We start from the raw sequence: 17,303 nt of genomic DNA, 5'->3' as shown, positions 1-17,303 counted from the left end.
AAAATATAATTTTATTATTTTAATAGTTTATATTTTTATAATTTTTAAAAGAATTAAATTAAATTTTTATTATTTTTAAAGAAGATCAAAGAATAATTTTATCTTTATTAATTTAAAATTTTAAAGGTAAAAGGACCACTATCATCCCTAGTTATGCCTCTGTATATTATAGTAAGGAGTGTAAATTATTTCATGTATTATAAAATTATTATAAAATTGAATAATTAAATATTTTATGTTTGATATTGGTGTAAATAAATAAAATTGGCAAAAAAAATGTTAATATTGTTATAAATTTTAATTGTTTGCAATAATATTAAAATTCCAAGCATAACATGCGTCAATTTTATATCAACATTAAAATATAATATTAAAATTTCCTAGATATTTTTATGCCAAAGGAGGTTGATAGAAATGATAAGGAAAGTACATTGGAACAAGTGAAAAGAAAGTTGAACTAAAGAAGAAAAAGCCTAAAGATAGTTTGACATTGCCCACAACTTGTCAATTGAGCATTGACAACCATGGCCTAACACTATGATTACTTTAACACTTTCCATGTAGTGCTGTAGTTAGTGTATGTTTCTTTTTGGGTGTTATTATTAGAAAATTCTTTTTCTTACTTTTTAATATTAATAGTTGGCAAAAGCTTTGAGTTTATTATTTGTAGTTGTAGATTAAAATTGCATATATATATTAAAAATGTTTAATTTTCTTTCTTATTTGCAAGAGTAAGATTATGTTAGTGAAAAAGTAAAAAGAAAATAAATAAATAAAATATCATTTTCTATCCTAATACTCAAAAATACGTATTTTTCAAATATTTTTTTATCTTTCAACCAAATTTATTACATAACATTTTTAAGTAATCATTTTAGATTTAATTTGTCTTTGTTTTTGGTAAAAAAAAAGTTTTATTTATACCATTCTAGAACACTTTTGACACTTGCAAAAGAGATGTAGGAGAAAAAAATAATTATAATATAATACTTAAACATATCTATTCAACAACATCCATTTCATCTCTTCCTATGCCTTCATGTACTTACGGATTTATTTATGAGTTGGGTTAGATTGGTTTTCATATTTTCCTTCCTTAACTTAGCTTAACTTAAAAGTTTAAATCTATTATTCATATAATATTAAAAAAATTAAAAGATATATCTATATATTCATAATTTATATTAATATTTAGGTATTTTTATAATTAAATTTAAATAAATATAATTTTAAGTTAATAAACAATCTTTTGAGCTGAGCTGACCCCCAAATTGCAAATCACTCCAACAACTTACGTCTATTAAAATTGATTAATATTTAGGTAAACTAATATAGTAGTCACCCAACTATGTTTATTTTTTCTTTTGTCATCCAATTATAAAATATTAAAAAATAATTGTTTAACTATTCAATTTAGTCTTTTTTTAAATCACCCAACTATCGACCAAAAAAGAAAACATAATTCAATTGTCTTAATATTTTGCAGTACACAGGGTTGTTCAAATGACCTGTGCAATTAATAACCTAATCAGACTTTTAATAATTGAATTAATAGAATTTTTAAAATTCTTAATCTTTTTAACTAAACTATATGGGTAAACTAATCCAAACTGAATTAATTTCAATTAATTTTTTTTTTTGAAATATTTTCTAACACATGATTTTAAACACACACATATACACAAAATGTTAATTAGTGAATTCCGCATATAGGATTGAGATTATGTAACCTTTGATTGACAAATAAGCATATCAATGTGAGCACACAAAAGTTTAACTCTAACCTAACTGACCATTACAAATTCAAAACCAATTCAAACCAGAAATGAGAAAGACCCAATCAAGCATTAAACCTAAAATTATTCAATACTTGAAAAACAACTAAAATTCAAATAAATCCTCAAATAATATTGTCAAAAATTTTGATGAGTAAGCATTATTGCCATTTGCCATTCTCAAGTACTCATGGCAAGGATGCACAATGACATAGATATATATATAGCGTATCTTATGAGGACTTTATTTATGTTCCCTTTTGCTCAAAATTAAATCAAACACACCTTAACATGTAGCAGAATGAATCTATGTGATAACAGTTGGTGCGGATCGGCCGGTGAACTCCTGCATCTTCGAAAGTTTCAGAGCAACTTCCACCTGATATCAATAGCAAGAGTTAGTGTCTATATATATATATATATATGAGAAATTATCGTATTCACTGCTAGTGAATTTTTTTTAAAGCTACAAGCAGCATTAAACAAGACGATACAAACCTTCAGGTATATTGTTAAAAAAAATGAAAAAAAAAAACCAATTTAAAAAGAAATGAAGCATATTGCAACAACTTCATCATCAATTTATCAAATATATATATATATATATATAGAGAGAGAGAGAGAGAGAGAATTGCATTAGACATCCCCAAACTATGACACTCAATCTAAATTGATCTTCAAACTTCAAAACACTCTAATTACATCCTTAAACTATTGATGTTATATCAAGTAGGTCCTTCCATTCTTAAAACCATTAATTATCCATTAAATGACCCATAAAATCTTATCTGACATAATTTAAAATGAAAATTTTAAAGAAAAGTAAAATGTTCCCACATAACTTTTAAAATTACAAACAAAAAATAAAATTAAAAAAAAAGTGAATGATAGTTTCTGTAAAAGCTTTGAAAACCTCAAAACCAATATTTTCAAAATATTGGTTTTTCTTTAAAATTTTCATTTTAAATTATGTCATATAAGATCTAGCTTCTCATTTAACAGTTAAATTAAATACTTTAGTAATAGAAGGACCTTTTTAATATCATATCGATAGTTTGAGGATGTAATTAGAATGTTTTAAAGTTTAAAGACCAATTTAGAATAAGGATCATAGTTTGGGAAGTTTGGTGCAATTAAATTACATATACATATAAACCGTGAATATTTTTACATAGAAATTTAAGGACTCACAAGAGGAGCAAGAGCTTCTTGGGAATCTCTTCCTATTTTTGATGGATCCTTTTCGTATTGCTCGATGTACAGACGGATAGTTGCACCTTCTGAACCAGTTCCAGAGAGACGGAAGACCTACATATGAAGTTTCAATTGCAGTTACTTTAGATTAGCTCTAGAAACTGCACTAGAAAACAATGGCATTTGCACAGGTAACTTTTTGTTAGTAAACATGAGGAAGTTGACTTACCAATCGTGATCCGTCCTCGAACAAAAACCGAATACCTTGATGCTTTGAAACTGAACCATCAACGGGATCCTTGTATTCAAACTCATCAGCGTTGACAACTTTTGACACATCTGATCGGGCCCCCTTCACGATGCTGCATGATAGAGAAAGCATAGGATCATCGAAAGAAACTGAAACATTTCAAGGAAGATCTTTAGGAATAATGATTGAAATCAACATAATAATTTTAAATTGCAATGCTTGAGTTCCAAGTTACAACTTCGAAATGAAAACCTTTAGCAAGCTCAATAAGATGATAACCCATTAAGCTAGCAAAAATGGTTATCATATATACAGTGACATATTACTGTTAAACAGGATTAAGGAAGAAGGTTGTCAGTATCTAGCACTTAGCAACTAATTAGAAGAAAACATCACTTACAACCCAAGCTATAGAACTCCCAACTCTTCATTTTTCTTGAAGAATTCGGGTCCAAACATACTCGATAATGGGTATAAGGGTACGATTATCCAAATATATGAAAATTTTGGAAAAAATGGAGAGAATGGGGTGAAAGTACTATAGAAGCCCTTGTACTAGGAGTCAGATTGCATTTTGCTCCTCCTAAAAAAAGGGGCAAATTATAAAGGGCAAACTGGTCATTTTGTTAAAATTTCCATTCATTTTTGCTGTTAAAATGGCAACGTCACATGCCATTGTCTGGTTATACTACCAGCTACGTTAGTTTTTAAAAGTCCTAATAGATGAAGTTTTTAACAGAAAGGACCAATTTGCTCTTTAATTTAATGTATAGGGACTAATTTGCCCTTTTTTTTTGTAGAGAGGGCAAAATGGAATCTAACTCCTAGTACAGGGTCCTCATGATACTTTACCAGAGAATGGCAATCCTCCAAAAGAAACCATTGAATAATGGCATAATTCCAGGAAGTGGTTGTGTGGTTCTAAAATTAGTAAATATATACACTTACGTATTAACTTCATCAAGGGATGACATCCTTTTAACCATATTTGCCATTAAATCCTTTGCTCCACCAGCATCCACATTCTTCATGAAACAAAATGAATTTAGTTAGATACTCCCTCAATATCTGTAGGCAAAACATAGAAACAAAGAAAAAAAACAATGTCATATACCTCATAGTCATATCGAGTATAATAGTGTCGACCATAGGTAGCCCAATGCTGACGAACTATATCCTCAACAGTCACAAGCTTATCCCCATTGAGATTATCCTTGTTTTTATACGCAAGGATTGAAAGCCAGGCTAAAACAGCCCAGATTCCATCTTTCTCACGTATATGGTCAGAGCCTGTTCATGGATAGTAGGTTCTGTAAGTCTCTCATAGTACCTAATAAAACTGATATACTTCATGTGTAGGATAATTAAATGCCAACCAGTTCCAAAACTTTCTTCCCCGCAAATAGAACATTGTCCAGCATCCATTAAATTCCCAAAAAATTTCCAGCCAGTAGGTACCTAGAAGAGAATAGGTAAGTAGTTTGTTTGTAAAGAAAAAAAAAAAAAAGGCCAGAGGGAAATATTATTGATAATAACTTTCTATGTAATACCTCGAAAAATTTCAGGTTCAAACTCTTGGCCACGACGTCAAGGGCAGCTGATGTGGGCATACTCCTATGAGCAGCATATCCAGAATATAATTACAATGGAGACCAAGTAAACATTGGTGATTTTATATGTTTATTATATCCGAAACATCATATTGAAATTGAATAAGAGTTTAAGTGTGTTCTAGATGTGAGAAGCATATTATGCAGGCCTAAACAGAAACACATCAAGGCATGCCTGAAAGAAAACATGGTAAAAGTGCCACATGGAGGCCCTTGTACTAGGAGCTGGATTGCATTTTGCTCCCTCTACTAAAAAAATGGGCAAATTAGTACATGTACATTAGATCAAAGAGTAAATTGGTCATTCTGATAAAATTTCATCTATTTCTACTGTTAAAAACTATACAGGATCAGTTTGCTCTTTGATCTATTATATAGGGACTTATTTGCCCATTTTTTGAGTAGAGGGGGCAAAATGCAATCTCACACCTAGTACAGGGGCCTCCATTGTACTTATACCCGAAAAACACTTTTTCTAATATTCAGAATTTCACATTTCAAACTTTAGCAACAATGATTAACTATTTTTATCATAGGACATGAGATCTCATTTTTGAAGAAACAGTCTTGACATAACAGCTATGAATTGTTTTGTCCTCGGAGATAAAAGGATCCACTTGAACATGTTAAAGAGAAAAGCGATACACATTTTCACCTTGTAAAGATTTCAAGCATAGAAAAGAAAATTAAACTTTAGTGGCAATGAGCATGATGTTTTATTTTGATCATTTTAGTACGAAAATTGGCATTTTGAAAGGACCAGCTGGATGCTAAGACTGGTTGAAATCCAATAGGAAGTAGGGTTAATAACATGCTATGCACAAAAAAGAAGTTAAATAGTGCTGCAATAGAAACCTGGCAACTCCCTTCAAACCAGAAGAAAAGTAAGGAATTGCACCAACAGCATTTGCAGCAATGATGGCTACTGAATCTGATGGAGTGACAAAGAACCTAACAAAGCAAATAAGTTATAAGAGCAAATTTTAGAAGGCTTAGTTATTATTATTAAGATGTTAACCAGATTTTGTAGATGGAAACACTACCTTTTACCCAAGATCATGTTACGATCAGCATCACCATCAGCAGCAGCACCAAACTCTGGTGGTTCAACACCAGAGTTCGATTTTCCCAATCCCATGCGCTCAACCAACTCCTTGGCATAAGTCAGATTGGGATCCGGATGTCCTCCGCCAAAGTCCTCCTGGTTTGCATTAAGTCAAGCACCAACAAGGAAATGTCTCATCTATTTGGATAAACATAGAAGCAACATATAATCAATCCCTACAATTCTTCAAAAACTTAAAAAGACCTTGGGTGTGCAGTTCAAAAGTGAGCTTTGTTGTGCCCCAAGCTCTTCCACAAAGATGCGATTTGCATAAGCTCCAGCAACACCATGAAGTGCATCATAGCTTCAATAAGAAGGGAAAGAGTTACATCTTTAAACCAAAAAATTAGATATATGCTAGAAATATGTCCTATGTGTAAAGGCAAAATCTGCATACCAGAATGTAAACTTCGGAGATAAAAGCAGCTTGCGGATAAGCTCGAAGTCAAAAATTGACCTGACAAATAGAGGCAAAGGGGTTTAGTGTTTAGACTGCATGCATTATAGCTGCTAATATTAAGAACCCTGAGAGGTCAGAATGCAACAACAGGGAAACCAATAACATGAAGTGAAATTATGTCACAGAATTTTAGTCCATGCAGATGATTTTCCTTGGAGCTCTTAGGTTTTGAACTTAAATTGAAATACTAACAATTCCAATCAAGGGAAGTATAGAAAGATGGGAAGAACAACTTACTTCATCAATTTCACATAGTCACTTGCTGAATTAAAAACCTCGACATCAAACGGTCCATCAGGCCCCGAAAAGTTGGTGACACCAATTGTACTAATGTCTACCTGGATTATGCAACAAATTGACAACATTAACTTAAAAAGAATAAAGAAAATGAAAAACATTGTACTAAGGATGCAAGACAAACTTCTTGTAGCTCATCAGCAATCAAGTACTCTTTAATAGTTTTTGTGTTCTCAAAGATCTTATCAGTGAGGGCCTCTGGAGCAGGTCCCCCATTTTCCATGTTGTATTTAATTCCAAAATCCTGCAGTAAATAAACAAAAGCAAAAGTATCATGCATCTTTCAAATGTTGCATATAAAATCAATTTTTAGAAAAAGTTAGGCATTACCTCATTAGGGCCACCGGGATTGTGACTGGCTGTCAAAATAAAAGCACCAGTTGCTTTGGATCCCTGGAATTAAAAGTTTACAAGCAGAACATTAGTACTGTCAACTACATATAAATCAAAATTTTACTACAGCCCAATATTGGAAAGGAAAACAAACATAATAACAGCTATGTGTGCAATTGGAGTAATAACACTCACATCTGCACCAACCCTTTCGCGTATTAGAGCTGATACAGCTGGAGTAGAAAGTAATCCGTTTTGACCAACCCATACACGCCTTACTCCATTTGCAGCTGACATCTTGATTATTATCTGTCAATTTAACAGACATTACCACACTGAGCAATTAGGCAATGGTTAATAACTGATTACCAGATGATATTTCATATATAATTTTCAGAAAGGATAACATCATAATGCACACAATTTAGAGCATTTTATTTAGTGTTTGTGCACCAATACATAAACCAGATTCAATAAGGAGCACGTGTAGCAACTTACATTAGGCATTTCCTAGCCCACATAGCTTCCCACTTTGAAAGGGTCGGAATAAAAGAAATTCAGAGAGTGACTAGATCCTCAGACCAAGTTTAAATAAGTTAAGCTAGACAAGCCTAAATCAGTAAAACATACCCATTACAAAAAAATTGTTAAGTTTGAAGGTTGAGGCATGAGTCTCCAACAGAGACCAAAGTTGAGTAAGATAGTCCAGAAAGCTTTTGACAGAAAAATCAAATTTGAAAAGCACTCTTTTAATAAAATAATAACAGGAAAGATTTTTTTTTCTCATTGATGGTATGCCTCTCTGTCATTAGATACTCTAAAAACATATATGTTGAGCAACTAACTCACGATAGATATAGACTGCATCATAAAGTGCAGCATTTCAGAAAAAGAAGGAAAGATGACACGGCCACAGAAATCACAAATTAATTATTCAACAAAAATTATGAGGGGCTTCAAAGATGAAGATGTGAGTTGACCAGATATTACTTTCACATTTTTTTATACTGGTTAACCAGGATCAACTAATACTAATACACCATACAAGGAGGAATGTAACAAAGAATTAGTAGAAATATCATGTGATAGTTTAAGAAAGTTTATTTTACATTATCTAAATTTAGATTCAAAAAGTTGCAGTACCTGAACAGCATCCTTTGAGAAATAACGACCATCACCAGAAACGACAAGTGTGGCACCTACATCCATGAAGAAATTAGAGAAAGCCATTGTAATCCACTGAATGAACATAACCAAGAAAGGCAGTGAAATAAAAACAAAATAAATACTCAATTGTTATATCAAATTTTACTTGTAGATATTTCAGAATTGGTCTTTCAAGATAAAAAATAGATTTCTACCAAAACAATTAGGGAAACACTAGAGAAGTTGAGCTTTATATGCACTACAAGCATTATCCAACAAATTAGAACTGCATGTTGTCAGAGCACCATGACTGTGCATGTACACTCTTGGTATTTCTATCTGGGTTAGGGTAAAAATCTTAAATCTGAGCTCTCCTCGTACATGAAAAGATAAAGAAAAAAGGCTACAGAACTTAAAGATTGCCAGGGTCCCAAGGACTCATGTTTAATATAGGGTTCTATAGATGCAAACTACAATTGTTAAAATTGAAGTAAAAATCATAAACTCAAAGAATGTACTTAAATTAACAAAGCTAGAAAACACCCACGCATAAAAAGTCCCTACCCTTAACTTTCTCGGGTGTAAGGGCATTGAATGTTGCTTGTACGAAATTCTGCAAATAATGAGGCTGAACAAAAACTTTCACCTGGGAAGATCAAAGAGCCAAATTGTTCAATTAAACAAACAAGCAAAGCAATAAAAGAGCATTATTTGTAAGAAAAATATAGGAACTAGTTAGTCATTATTTGTTACGATCAATTTAAGAGTATTAAAACAGTAAATTATACTGGTCAGCTTCCATTAATAAACATTTGTAGAATCATGAAATAGAAATATAATACTACACGATAAAATAAACCATTGAAAGCTTTATTTAACATATAGTTATTAAAATCAAAAGCAGAAACAGTAAATTATACTGGTCGGCTTCCATTAATAAACATTTGTAGAATCATGAAAATATAGAAATATAAAACTACGATAAAATAAACCATCGAAAGCTTCATTTAACATATAGTTATAAGATCAAAAGCAGAAACTATGATCTGAATGAGATGGAACTTTGACGCATTATTAGACTTCTAAATATATAAAAAAGAGAATACTGGACTTGAAATTATAGTCGACCAAAAATAAATAAATTATAATTTAAGTTAAAACTTTAAAAATGACAAATAAAACACGGGCGAAAATCATAAGATTCCGGTCATTTTTCTGTGTTTTTACATTAAAGAATTACAGCTTATCTATAAAAAAACGAAGTTAATTTTATTTTATGAGATCTGATTCAATGATGAACACTTGCATGCATCGTCAAACGCATCAAATCGAACAAAAACGAGAGATCAACGCATCGGATAACGAATCAAAAGATTAAGAAGAAAAAAAACCTTCTTACGAAGTCCAGAAGTGCCTGGCTTCTGGCCATCAAACGGCGTCGTTGGCACTTTCATCACCTCGAACACCATTTTTGTTACTTAAATTCTGCCAAAAAGGAAAACACTCAGCTCCTCAGATCTATCAAGTGCAATCAATCCAAACACGAATCTCATTAATCTTAACCAAAAAAAGGTGAAAAACAGAAAACAAAAAATAAGTGAAAAATCGCGAAAGATATGGAGCTCACTCTCCTCAGATCAATCAATATAAATCAATGTAAACACAAATCTCATTCATTTTAACAAATTAAAAAGCAAAAACAAAAATTCAAGAAAGAGATGGAGCTCACTCGTTGGAGAGATCAAAGTAATATGCGAATCTTCGAAGCTGGCTAATGAGAAAGCGACAGTGTTTATTTACTTATTTTTATGGATTATGGCAATGGAGAGAACTGGAAGGTTGCAATTGGATCGAGTGGAATTTAAAAACCTCTCTTATTTGTTTGTTTGTTTCGGATGAACGAGTCCTTCGCTGGTATTTGACAAACCCGGTTCGTTCCAGCCGGATTTTGAGATCAAAAGGTTTTGTAGGGAAAAAACCGGTACTATATTCTTAAGGGTAAACTATATTCTCACTCAACTATTAGTAATTATTTTATTACCCAAATATAAAAAGTTATAAATTGGTCACCCAACTATTTAATTTTGTATTTTTTATTAACTCAACTATCTTAGATTTTTTGGTATTTTTGTATTCACATTAGCCAACTGGTAATAAAAAAGGTAAAATTGAATAGTTGGATGACCATTTTATAACTTTTCATAATTGAGTGACTAAAAATAAAATTTATTAATAATTTAGCGAGTATTAGTATAGTTTATCCTATTTTCAAATTGTAGATGGACCAATAGGTTGAACCGTTGGGCATGAATTTTTTAGAAATGGGGTAAAGTTGTATTTAGCCCCTGAATTTGGCTACCTTTTCTACCTTGATCCTTAAACTTTTTTTTGTTTTTTCAACTTGGTTCCTAAGTTATTCCTTTCAGGTGTGGTGACGTGGCACTCATCTAAAAGTTTTATATAAGACCTAAAAAGTATAACAAAATTATAATGCGAACCAAAAATAAGAGTCAGTGAACAAGTTGAAAAAAATTAAGAAGTTTAAGGACTAAATGTTGCATTATCCTTTTTTTTTGGAGTAAAAATAAACTAGTTTAAAAGAAAAACAAAGTCTAAAGCGATTTATTCGTTTACTTCTTAAGATGGATCCCTCGCATGTGAATTTGTGTATTATCTTGCTCAATCGATAGAAAATCAAATAATGAAAAGATATATTAATGAAAATATTAGTAATGCAAAATATTTTTGTGAAGTTTTATATTGCAAATTCAAATAATATTAAATTTTCAATATTTTAATTATTACAAAATTTTTATTTTTAAATAATATTCAAATTTTAATTTAACCGGATTCAGATAATAATTATCAAATCTAATATAAATAATAAATAAATTCAGATTTTAAAACAGATTTAAGAATGTGAATTTTATGAATTCGGACCTTTTCAATATAAATTAATTGCAATATTAGAGCTTTTAACCATTAACTCATTGATTTTTTACAACCCAAACACATGTAAAAACTGATGCTGAAGTGAAAAGAAATTAAACCTGTGGGGGTGAAAGTAAAAACAACCTACACACTTGCTCAACTCCGAAACATATCGGAAACCGGTCAGACCGTATTGACCGAAATACACGAATTGGCTCTTGAAATTTAACACTACAATAAGCCTGTGCTTCCGAAGGGATTGTTATTGGCATGAGGCTGAGCGATAACGGCTGTTTGGTTCACTGGAAACGTCCCGAACCCTGCATCACCAAACGGATTCGATGCGCTCGGGATAGTCAAATGTTGTTGCTGATAAGGTTGGTAAGCATCGAAAGGATTGTTTTGCGGTTGAGTCATTCCTGACATTTGCACTGCTATAAGGGTAGCAATGCTATTCGACATGGCGAATGGATCTTGTACCTCGAACGGATTTGGAGCTGTGGTGCTACCATATACAGGCTGCTGAGAAGCTCGATAGGCTGCTTCATCGTATAAACTGTTGAGAGTGAGTGAGTCCAATCCACCAGCCTGAAATGTTTTCGAAAACATAGCCAGTTAGATGATTAAAGTCCTCAATGTATCTCATCTTTTCATCTTTTCATCTTTTCACGCGGGTCATTTAGATCTTCCTTTCGGTGTCCATATTCGGTATTTATGAAATCGGATGAGATGTTTAAGTACAAAAATAGGGCATATACCAATTGCCTTTCGGCAGCTGCAGAAATACCGGTGCTGGGTGTGGTAACAAGGGCGAGTTCCCATCCGGTAGGATCAAAATCTTTTGATTGACCAGCAGCGGAACTATACGTTGGAGCAGTACCTGCAGATTAACAAATTGCAATCTTCTATCGGAATAATAGCCATCAAAAAAGGCGAAATAGGAAGAATAAGAAATATAGTTTACCGGAATCAATCGGAACTATGGCTAGAGCCAAAGCATTAATTTGCTCGATTGCGAAGGCATCAGGGGCCGAATAATTCAATCCCTGCATCCCACCAAAAATGCAATCAACAAAAAAACGAAACAGTGTACAGTAGAAAACATCAAAGGGAAACATTACCAGTAAGTCCCCGGTGTCTATGTTGGTCTGAGGTGGAGGAGGGGCAGTCTCGACAGTGGAAACTACAACATCATCTACAGGCACAGTTGGCTCGGGTTCATCATTGGATGGTCTAGTATATTCGGAAGGACCTTCGTCAGGTCTGTATGTCAATAGAAGCTGCTGACAATGACAACATATATTATTCCATGTGTGTGTGTATGTATGTATGAATGTATGTATAATGTATGTATGTAAGTAAAATGGTACTAACCAACGATTCCATTGGAACAGTAACCACACGCGGTGCCTCTCTAATGTATTCTTCCATGGTAGCGAGAAAAGATTGTGGTGGCTGCAATAACGATAGCGATCAATTAACATCGAAATGATCGAAAGGGATGACTCAGAACAACAAATCACCTCCATAGAACCGTTACCTCTCTGAGAACGGGAAACTGGAAATTCCTAGCAAGTTCTAATCCTTTGCAAACTTCATAGAAATCGGAGAGGCTGTTTGCCTGCCATCATTACATTAAACCAAGACATCATCGAACCAGCAACGATTATTAACCGAATGAGAAGGTAATCGACTACTAACATAAGAAACTATATATCATATACATATATCATAACCTGCTGACCGGCTCGCCTGTATATATCAAGAGCTTTGACAGCTTCATGTCTCGGCATTTCAAAAAACTGCAATAAAAGCACAACTCGAGCAACCATTTTGAAAAAAAGAAAAACACATCTGCCTCAAAATAGGACAGCTTCATGTATTACCTTGTCCACAAGATTGATGATTCCACCATTGATAGCACAATATATTTTGAAGCTCTCCTTCAATACCTGAAAATCGCGATATTACGAGGTCAAAATACTTTTGAATACAAAAAGAATACAATGCAAATACATAATAAAGAAAAAGAGAGTAAAAATACCAGAGCCAAAGCATATTGTATGACATAGTTCGCTACAGCAGCACCTTCTGGCTGCAAGAAAAGCAGGGTAGTCTATTAACTTTCCCGATCAGGTGAAACAAAGTCGAATGCATTGACAAGACAAAACTAAACTCTACAAGATCAGCATATAATAAACTACCCGGCAACCAATGAGACGATAAAGCAATTGCTGCAGAGCAGGTAGTTGCTCTAACAATTCTTCGCTGTCCAACTCTGTGGTTCTACTGTAATCCTGCCGATTAAAACTAACAAAATTTAGCAGCAGGCCATGAATCCTCAAAAGGGAAACACCGGATACCTATGTAATTACCTTATCCTGCCCCAGGACAGGTCTCGGGAGACGCTCGGCTTCTATGTCATACTTCAGAATACTATAGCACTCGAGTCTTTCTTCCAAAAACAATGCGTATGTACGTACCCACGCAGAGCAATCCCATGCTGAAAGGCATAATCAAACTGAAGTTTTTAGCGCAGCAATGACCAAAAAACACACAGAAAAGCATGTGCATATATCACAAGCTGAGACCCAACAAAGCGAGAGATTAAAAGCTCACCAATAGGGCTCGAATCGTCCTTGAAATTAGAAATTTGGAGAATGCCTGCTCTTTGTGAGAAATTTAAAAGTTCTTCTCTGAAAGTAGGATCACCTTCCCTCAATGCTCTATGGATAACTATGAGTGTTTTCAATGCTACCTATTAAATAATGTAGAAGGAAAAAAGATTACAATATAAGTTTGTTTACCAATATCAAAGCTTGTAATCCAAAGGTAGTTAACTTAGAACTCTAGCACCACAAATCCGAGGTGGTAAAAGTACCATGGAGGCCCTTGTACTAGGAGTTAAATTGCATTTTGCCCCCTCTAGTAAAAAAATGGACAAATTAGTCCCTACACATAATATCAAAGAGCAAATTGGTCATTGTGTTATAAATTTCATCCATTTTTACTATTAAAAATTGGTCTTATATGTTAGCATGAGGTACACATGATATGTCAAGTGTAACTGTTTGGTTATTGCATCAGCCACACTAGTTTTTAACAATAGAAATAGATAAAATTTTTAACAAAAGGGATTAGTTTGTTCTTTGATCTAATGTACAAGGAACAATTTACCCATTTTTTTGAGTAAATGAAGTAAAATGCAAACTAACTCCTCGTACACAAGCCTTTACGGTACTTTTACATATCCAAGGCATATTGGAACATGGCGCATTGGATATAACCATCCAAAGAACTCAAAATACATGAAAAAATAAATTGAACAGATACTTGTACCTGCATCATATCAATCAAGTCGGGAATATAGGTATAAATTATACATATGATTCATGGTAGTACCTCCTATCATGCTCATATTAACATAACTAATGCTAAAAAATCTAACAAATATACAATGAAAAAATATTAATTTCAACTGCACATCAATCAATAACCAGTTGGAAACTCTCATATTCGAAATCAAATTTGGAAGCCAATTTTATCAGAAGAAATATGCGTAGTGTCCTCCACCAACAGTCAATAAATCCACTCAAAATTTTGATATTATCTCGGGTACCGGTTATATCTTCTAACTTAGATGAGGGCTCTAATGCATGAAGAGTCAGTGAGCGGGGCACTTCGTTGAAGTGACTAATAAGAGAACCATGCACAATGTGCTTGGTTCGACTAGAAACCCATGTAGCTATAGGGCATTTTTTTGGTGAGAATGCTATAGGGCATAGATTTGACTTATCAGGCACTCGATGAATGTTTTTCAAGAACTTGGAATCGGAAGACAACCTCTACTGGAAACAATATTAAATCCGTTAAAGGGTCCATCAACTCTCGATAAATGACACTTCACAAACTTCTCCCAATTAAGGCAATAACCACCCAATTACAGATTGGTTTGAAACCGGGAGAAGTATGCGAAGTATTGTCCTTCAAGAGCTGACGAATCCCTCAATGGTTTGATATTGTTACCGGTGAAGGTTTTATCTCCTGACTCTAATAAGAGGCCGATTGCGTGAAGAGACGACGTATTCACAGAGTAAGAGTGCTTAGCTGAGGTGTTTGATAAAGCGAACCATGCCTTCAAATCTATGCACCAGGGCATTGATTCGAGTCCTACACACATGGTTCAACTTATCAAGCACCCGAAAAGACTCTCCCACCATGTGAACGTGCCGGTTTTTCAAACATTCAGACTCTAGTCAAAGTCGAAAAACAGAACTTTCCTCGGAAACAATACCCAAGATCCGTCCACTCAACACTTTGCAAACTACTCCAATTAGTACGATTTCGATCATTATTAAAAGTAGTAAAAAAAACAATACCGTCCAGTTACGAGTCTTGGCCAATCGGCGGGAAAGTGCATGAATACAATAAGCAACATCTGCTCGAGGCCGAATCATTGATGTAGCAACAAAAATTTCTACAAAAAAATGAACTCAAATCCTCATATGATAATCCCAGAAATCAAAAACCTCAAATGAAACTAAATTAAATCTGCAAATTCAAACTTAAAAATTAAAAAAAAAAACCAAATGAACTCACTCACTCACTTCTAAGATGTCTTTCTTTTGGAGGACACTCAACATGGTTAGTCGCTTTAACAATGGCTACATCCAAATCCTAATTATAAAAAAAAAATCCAATCAAAATTCAGATACTAAATATAGAAAAACAACAAAATAATCAAATATAGACATGATTTTACCGCGAAATCACTGTTGACATGAGCGAGACCGACTTTTGTAGTATCTTTAAGAGCACCATATGCTTTTCTCCATGTTTGAAGAGTCCCCATCTGTATACAAAATTAAAAACCCAGATTTCTTTCTTCTTTTTTACTTTGATTTTCAATATTTTCTTTCGGGGTTTTTTTTTTTTTATATTAAGTATGTGCTGATTGAGACTTCCATTTTCTTTTTTGTTTTTTCTATGTCTATTAGAGAGCGACAGAGAGGATAGAACCGATGAAAGGGTGAAAGAAACAAAGAAAGAAAAAGAGAATTGAAAGAAAGAAAAACAATTGATTGGAGGCTCTTGATCAACGCTGTTCGTCCTTCATTGACGCTTTCTTTTGTAAAAAAAAAAAAAACTGCTAAGACTACAGATTCTCTTTGTTTTCTTTTTTCTTTTATTTATTGATTTTCAACTTTTTATTGTTTAACTAACTTTTTTCTTGGGTAAACTACACTTGAAGCCACTAAACTGTTATTAAGTTTACATTTTGATCATTTAACTATAAAAAGTTACAAAATGATTATTGAACTATTCGAAAGTTTTCATTTAAGTCATTGAATTGTTCCATAGTTTTTATTTAAGTCATTGATGAGTTGTTAATTTTTTTTTCTTTTTAAAGTTCAACTAGCAAGTTTTAAGTTGCGATTCAACAACCAGGGTGGATAAATACTCATCGATAAATAAAAAAATATACTTTAGATCCAAATCGATTTGCCGGTTAGTATCGATGATCAGAAAATAAAGTTTTTTGTATTTTGCTTTGTCAAAGAGAGAGATGATGCTAATTTTTTAAAGACTTTGTTGCTTTGATGATGTTGCTACTTTTAATTTTTATGAACAAATGTGAATTTAGCTTATATCTCTTGACTTATATCCCTTAACTTTATTTTTGGGTTTTTGATGCATGTTTGGATGATTTTGTGACGAACAAGCTTGGTTGTTGATATCGAGAGTGGTTGTTTGAGATAGTTCTACCTCTTTAAGGGAAGACATATTCTAATTCCTTTGGTATGTGACTTATTTGGATTGTGTGCTAAACATTTGCTGCAGAATTTTATCCCATTTCATGTTAGAACAAGCTGTTTGTAGCGGTCAAGATTTTGGTTGTTGGAAAGTTTGTTTATAATAATTTTTATGTGATAAATACTTAAGATAATTAATAGAATAAAATTAGCTTTTAAATGTATGTTACAAGCCTATCTATAAATAGATAGTTCGTGTCACACAATGTGTTTGGTTTTTGAGTGTATTTGATTTTTGTCTTTAGTTTTTGGGTGATTTATAATAATTGGAGTTGGTGTTGGGGTTGCAATTACTTCTTGGGTAAGGGTAGATTGAACTTAAGCCAATAGGTGATCTAAACGATTATTGAATAAAATCATTCACCTAGCGATGCTTCGCAAAATAGGAT

General features: G+C 33.0%; 2 protein-coding genes across 6 annotated transcripts; both read right to left on the bottom strand.

Moving 5' to 3' along the window:
- Nucleotides 1-1,887: 1,887 nt before the first annotated feature.
- LOC121228298 (phosphoglucomutase, cytoplasmic) lies at nt 1,888-10,137 on the bottom strand. Of its 2 annotated transcripts, none has more exons than XM_041111742.1 (19): nt 9,900-10,137; nt 9,562-9,655; nt 8,735-8,816; nt 8,168-8,223; nt 7,220-7,333; nt 7,022-7,084; nt 6,816-6,935; nt 6,632-6,732; nt 6,332-6,391; nt 6,139-6,238; nt 5,873-6,030; nt 5,685-5,780; nt 4,770-4,833; nt 4,596-4,677; nt 4,334-4,509; nt 4,168-4,244; nt 3,199-3,331; nt 2,967-3,083; nt 1,888-2,154 (listed from the first exon to the last, which is right to left on the bottom strand). In XM_041111742.1, the coding sequence occupies exons 2-19, from the start codon at nt 9,637-9,639 to the stop codon at nt 2,083-2,085; spliced, it is 1,749 nt and encodes a 582-aa protein (XP_040967676.1). In that variant the 5' UTR covers nt 9,640-9,655; nt 9,900-10,137; the 3' UTR covers nt 1,888-2,082. The 2 variants fall into 2 exon arrangements, with proteins under 2 accessions (XP_040967676.1, XP_040967677.1); XM_041111743.1 differs by having other exon boundaries at nt 9,562-9,688; nt 9,900-10,131.
- Nucleotides 10,138-11,120: 983 nt separating this feature from the next.
- LOC107911552 (putative clathrin assembly protein At2g01600) lies at nt 11,121-16,259 on the bottom strand. 4 transcript variants are annotated; one of them, XM_016839388.2, is made up of 15 exons: nt 15,864-16,259; nt 15,709-15,778; nt 15,481-15,578; nt 13,721-13,859; nt 13,477-13,604; nt 13,306-13,398; nt 13,146-13,196; nt 12,988-13,053; nt 12,838-12,903; nt 12,642-12,722; nt 12,476-12,556; nt 12,223-12,384; nt 12,066-12,147; nt 11,860-11,981; nt 11,121-11,689 (listed from the first exon to the last, which is right to left on the bottom strand). In XM_016839388.2, exons 1-15 carry the CDS (start codon nt 15,951-15,953, stop codon nt 11,333-11,335), a joined length of 1,686 nt encoding a protein of 561 aa, XP_016694877.2. In that variant the 5' UTR covers nt 15,954-16,259; the 3' UTR covers nt 11,121-11,332. The 4 variants fall into 4 exon arrangements, with proteins under 4 accessions (XP_016694877.2, XP_016694878.2, XP_016694879.2 ...); XM_016839389.2 differs by having other exon boundaries at nt 12,223-12,381; XM_016839390.2 differs by lacking the exon at nt 15,864-16,259 and having other exon boundaries at nt 15,701-15,771.
- Between the last annotated feature and the right edge of the window lie 1,044 nt (nt 16,260-17,303).

The sequence above is a fragment of the Gossypium hirsutum genome, chromosome A04 (assembly GCF_007990345.1).
Source record: "Gossypium hirsutum isolate 1008001.06 chromosome A04, Gossypium_hirsutum_v2.1, whole genome shotgun sequence".
NCBI lineage: Eukaryota > Viridiplantae > Streptophyta > Magnoliopsida > Malvales > Malvaceae > Gossypium > Gossypium hirsutum.
This window is presented reverse-complemented; position numbering and strand designations above follow the sequence as displayed.